This window comes from Parus major, chromosome 4A, assembly GCF_001522545.3.
Source record: "Parus major isolate Abel chromosome 4A, Parus_major1.1, whole genome shotgun sequence".
Lineage (NCBI taxonomy): Eukaryota > Metazoa > Chordata > Aves > Passeriformes > Paridae > Parus > Parus major.
Window position 1 is genome coordinate 19,716,363 of NC_031772.1, and position 5,733 is coordinate 19,722,095.

The window sequence follows — 5,733 nt, forward strand, 5'->3', positions numbered from 1 at the left end:
GCTGCAGGGTGTTGTCAGTCGGTGCAGGGACCGGCCCTGGGTGCCCTGGGTGCTGCAGGGTGTTGTCAGCCGGTGCAGGGACCGGCCTTGGCCAGCCTGAGGCTGCCGCAGCTGTGGACGGGAGGAGGAAGAGGTGTGGGATGGAGGCAGCTGCCTGGGCAGGGTGCTGGTACTCCTGGTGCCATCCTCCTGTTGGCCTCCATCTCTCAGGTGGTCCTTCTCCTTGGAGCTCTTGGGACTGGCATTCTGCTCCTCCATGGCTCCTTTTCCAGAGGTGTCCTGGGAGGCTGCTTCTTCCTGAGCAAGGTGTTCTGCTTGACTGGGTACCCCGGGGGAGTTCCTTAAACCCCCCACGGGCAGGATGGGGCCCTGCTGTGTCACAATGGCCCCTTGGTGCCACAATGGCCCAGGGCACCACGAGGCCCTGCATCACCCAATGCAGTTGTCAGGTTTTGGCAGCAAGGGGGCTAGAGGGATGGATTGTGTAAGAAATTGCCAGAACTTTGCCCATGTCCGGCACAGCCAATGCCACCGGCTCCAGGATTCACCCACTGCTGGCCAAGGCCGAGCCCAGCAGAGATGGTGGTGACACCTCGGGGATAAAAGGTTTAACTGCAGCTCATGGGAAGGACTCCTCCTGGAGAAGTTCAGGCTCCTGTGGGAGGGAGCCCACACTGGAGCAGGGGAAGGACTACAGCCCCTCTCTGTGAGCAGGGACAGGAACGTGTGATGAACTGAGCACGGCCCTCGTTCCCTTGTGACGATGGGAGAGAGGAAGGAGAGCCCAGGAAGGAAAGGGAGGGAGGGGAAGTGTTTCAAGATTTGTTTTACTTCTCATCATTGTGCTCTGATTTTGATTGATAATTGATTTCCCCAAGCTGAGTCTGTTTGGACAGGCTGGAGCACAGGCAGAGAGCCCACAGGCCTGCTTGCTCCCCAGTGGGAATTCCTGCAAGGAAAGAGGGAGTTCTGCAGGCTTCTCCAAGGCTGACACAAGGCAAAACTGACCCCAGTGGGGCAGCACCTTCCCCTTTCCCCACCAGCCAGGCAGTGGTGCAGGAAGGAGCAGGTGACTACAACAATCTGACTTTATTGGTGCAAACAGTGGGCTTGGGTGAGTGGAATATTCCCAAGTGCTCCCAGGAAGCTGCCCAAGGTGCAGAGTGCACAGAGCCAGCACTCCCTGGGGCTGTTCCTGCTGCCGAGTTCAGTCTTCGTGGATGTTGAAGAGCTTTGCTACTTCGTTAAGGTCCTCGTGCTCCTCCCCGTCTTTGATGATCTGGAGGAAGGAGAACACGTTAAATCCCACACATCCTGTAAAGAGCCAGTGCTGCAGGACTGGCACAGCCAAGGCCAGGAACTCCTTGGATCCTGACTGAGACAGGCACGACACAACAAATTCACACGGGAGTCCCAAATGTACCATCACCTGCCGACAGGAACAGCAGGAAAACCAACCTCCTGTCCCTGTGGGATTTGTTTCTGGGCCTCCCTTTACAGCCAGAGAGAACAAGTGCTTTAAAAAAGTGATTCAGCTCTGCAAAGGTGAGCCTGGCACTGGCTTGGAGCCAGGATACCTGGCCTGAACCTGCAACTTCTAGGCAAGATGAAGAGACCATGGATTTAGGGTAAGGACTGCTAAGGGAGGGAGGGAGGGGAGGAGGAGGGTGGGAAGGAAGGCAGGATTCTCCCTTCCCTAGGGATGGCAGAAGCAACGTGTTTCATCTGCATCTCCAGATCAGATATCAACAAAGACTTTCAACATGAATAGTTTGTCTTGGGACAGATCACCCAAGGGTAGTGTGGGATCATTCCCAGAGTTTAAACAACCAAAATTCTTCAAGGGTGTTAAAACCTGGCCTGGGTGTGACTCAGCTGAGCTGGGAGGTGCAGGACAGGCCCACGGGGGTGGAGACACACCAAACCCTGCTCAGGGCTGCTCCAGCCACAGTGCCTGTTTCTGGAATGGTGACATTTGAGACTGTTCCAGGCGCTTGGTCATGGGACAAAGCAGCACAAGGATGGGACATTTCAGGCCTGTGCTGTCACTGTGACTCCAGCCTGTACTTACCACAGACCTGGAGTTCCAGCCCTGCTGAGGCAAAGCTTGGAGCACACACCCGGTTTATTTGTGTAAAAAATTGGCAAAAATACAAAAAAAGCACAGGGACAGCTCCCCCAATTCACCCAGAACAGTGCTCCCACTGATACTGCCCAGCTCTACACCAGACACAGCATCTGCCTTTATTTATCCTCACTTTGAATTGGCAGATTGATTTTTCCACAAGAAGAGCCCCGCTCTAGCAAAGCCCCCTGTCCATCATCCCCGCCCTGCACTGACCTTCCGAGCAATGGGCATCCTGTTGAAGATGTTCCACAACACAATTCCCACCACGACTTTATCCCTGAGGTAGAAAATGACACCTTTGCCGTAATCTTCTCCTTGCTTTGGGACTTGAGGCGTTGGTGAAGAGCTTTGAGAGATCTGAACTTCTGAGGCTTCCGCTTCCGTTTCGCTCTCAGATCGAATTCCAGTCCCTAAGGCAGAAACGGGAGGAGTCACACACCCAGGGCAGGACATGTGATGATGGGAGCAGACTCAGGAGTGCTGCAGGAGCCTGAGGTGTTTCCCTTTGAATTGTGCTCCCCAAAAGTTAAATTTCATTAACACAAGGATGAAACAATCCCAATGTGGAGCACAACACTGACAATCCCCAACTTCCACCCCCAAATGCAAAGGGCAGCAGATACAAAATAAACATGCTTGGATCCAGAGTCTCTACTGTCCCAAACTGATCCTTTTATTGCCATGGAGGAGATCAAACTTCCCTGGGGAAGTCTGCATGGCAGTACCAGTGTTCCCTGATGTGTTCATAGAGGAATGCTGTGTTTTAATCACATTTTAATAGGAAAGCTCAGCCTTTAAGCTTGGTCCAGAAATGAGAGAGCATACTGCTGTTTCCTCGTGCTCTCAGAGGTCAGGGTGACTCTGTGGTCCCCACAGCAGCTCGTGCAGGAGCTCCCCAGTCCCCACCTGACTGTTCTGTCGCACTCTTCGGCGTGTCCTTCGCTGTTGCCTTGGCAAACACTCCCACTGTGGGCAAGCTGCTGTCCACGAGGCCAATGGCTTCGTAGCCCACGTTGGGGCCCAGATCACTCCTAGGGATGAAGTGGGAATAAAGTAACTTGTAGCAGCAGTGAGACAAATCCAAGGCAGTTCCATCCATCCGTGGCCTTGCTCCAGCGAGGCGTGGGCGGTGAGACACGGAGACACGGAGTCTCCTCTGCACTCACAGGTGGAACAAGGAGTCAAGGCATGACAAGCCCATGGCCACGAGCTTCAGAAAAACCAACTCACTGACCAAAACTTAGCAATCCTTCAGGCCTGCTCCCTGGGAGGCAGCTGGAGGCATCCCAGCTTCCAGCAGTGCTGTTACCCACAGCAGGCTTGGCAGCATGGTCTATCATTCAGAGAATATTTTTGAGAGCATTTAGAAAAGACCAAAGAGAAGAAAACCTTGCCCTAACACCTCAAACTAGGCACCTGGATCTGAACTGGGGTGCTGACAGGAGAGCAGGCAGCTGTGGTTTGGCCCCAGGAAGTGAAGTGTTTCCCAGGATGCTGAGGAGACAGGTCCATCACAAACCACGAACCCACGCACACCTCCCCAGCCAGAATCCTCCAGCACAGACTGGGGTTACTGCAAGGAACACCAGTAACACGGCAGCTGTGGTCAGCTGGAGCTCAGGAGGAATCATGGAATGATTTGGGTTGGAAGGGGCCTCAAAACCCCATTTCATTCCACTCTTCTACTCTGTCATTCCATGGCAGGGACACCTCCCACTGTCCCAGGCTGCTCCCAGCCCCATCCAGCCTGGCCTTGGGCACTTCCAGAGATCCAGGGGCAGCCCCAGCTGCTCTGGGCACCCTGAGCAAGGGCCCATCACCCTCAGAGGGCGAGATTTCTTCCATCTATTGAACCTGAATTTCCCCTCTGTCAGTCTGGAGCCACTCCCCCTTGTGCCGTCACTCCAGTCCCTCTCTGGCCTCCTTGCAGCCCCTTCAGATGCTGTGAGGTCTCCACACAACCTTCTCCCCACGAGGATCAGGATCCTGAGCACACTGACAAAATGCAGGAGGGATTCCTGTCATTTCCCAGCTCTTCAGCACGGGGGAAGGAAGTGTCACTGTGTGAGGGCTGGCACAGTGTGACACCTGCCAGCAGCCCTGGGGCTGTGACTCACAGCCCTCCCTCACCTGCAGCCTCTCATGGCTGAGAGCACCCCAGGGGAAAGCACCCCTGGGAAATGCCTGTCCCTGTGTCCTCGGCTGCACTTGGGGACCTCTGGTTTTTCCCAGCCTCCAGGATTCTGTGGCTCTATGTTTCTTGTTTAAAAGTGAAGTGAGAAATGCTCGGGGCCCTGAGTCCAGGCAGGACAGACCAAGAGTTCAGGTAAGTGATAGCAAGTCATAAATAACTATTTCTGTGGGGATTTCCCTGAGAAAACTAAAACTTTTACCCATATTTGAAATCCTGTTAACAAACAGGATTTGGGATTTTTGACTGGGCTAACAGCTTGCTGCATTTTAATTTTTTGTGGGGCTTTGTTTTGTTTTTCTGTTTTCATTCATTTTGTTTTAAAAAGAACTTCAGGAAAATAGGGCAAAATTTCCCATTTTCCTGATAACTCTCTCTGGAAAACAACTTTTCAGACACGCCTGCATGCAGCAATGCTTTGCTACTGAAACATCAGTTCAGCAAAGTGCAACACTCAGACTGGGCTGGGGAACTTCAGATAACTGGAACAGAAAAGCTGCTGCTAAATCAACCTGTAAGTCAGGCTGCTTTGAGGAAAGGGCTGTTCTGAGTTGCTCCTTGCTCTGTGGAATGGGACTCTCTCAGGGAGAAACTGGGATCTACAGGAAGGAAAAACACTTGAGGGAGGTGAGGGCAGAGCAGCCAATGCTCAAACTCCTCCCCTGCCCTGAGCTGTAGGAACACGAGGCTGTACAAGGTGTTTGCTGAGGTGGTCTCACTCCTCTTGGGAAGCAGACACTCCCCGAGGTGCATCCTGTGCAGGCTCCTGCAATGTGGCCAAGCAAGGAACCCCCAAGGAGGAAAGGACCATTACCAGAACATGGACTGGTGCCAGTAGGGTTTTGCAGCTCCTGTCATGTTCTCTCCAGCCAGTCTCCCGCTCACCACGGCGTGATCGTGGTGCTCCACACGCCTCCGGCCCAGTTTGATGTCATAAAAGCAGGCAGCATCCCCTGCCTTGGAGAGAAACAGCCCGTGAGCAGCACGGCAGGGAGAGCTTCCACCCAACAAAACACATCAGGGAGAGGAGGAACAAGGAACTGAGCCTTTCTGACAAACCCCAAACACCAACACTACCTCATCCCACTCCCTGGACTACACAACTCCCAGTTTCTCGGCGTTTTTCCCCAGGCTTTGGAAAAATAAAGCAGCATGAGGTACGTTTTCCAGAGGAATCAAAGTCTCAACGCCCACCAAGGGACTCTTATGCAAGAGAGTGATCCAGGCTATCTTTAGGTTACCCCAACTCCTCTTACACAGCATAAATATTCCAAACTTGCTGTGGTTACCACGGCAACGAGGCGGCTGCAGTGCCTGACCAGGCTCTGGGCCTGCGCTACAACCGCTCTCCCTACTCTCCTTACTCGCTCCTGCTCACCCTGTTCAGTTCCTCCTGTCACTGCAGGGTCCCACT

At 53.5% G+C, this 5,733-nt stretch overlaps 1 protein-coding gene across 1 annotated transcript in view; it reads right to left on the reverse strand.

The window, feature by feature from the left end:
- Window positions 1-1,070: 1,070 nt before the first annotated feature.
- AIFM1 (apoptosis inducing factor mitochondria associated 1) overlaps window positions 1,071-5,733 on the reverse strand; it is a gene marked incomplete at its 5' end in the record, with an annotated part of 13,975 nt that continues 9,312 nt past the window's right edge. Inside the window, 4 exons of the mRNA XM_015626796.2 lie at window positions 1,071-1,279; window positions 2,342-2,538; window positions 3,035-3,159; window positions 5,134-5,309. Of these exons, the coding sequence (XP_015482282.2) occupies window positions 1,208-1,279; window positions 2,342-2,538; window positions 3,035-3,159; window positions 5,134-5,309 (570 nt within the window). The remainder of the gene's footprint in view (window positions 1,280-2,341; window positions 2,539-3,034; window positions 3,160-5,133; window positions 5,310-5,733) is intronic.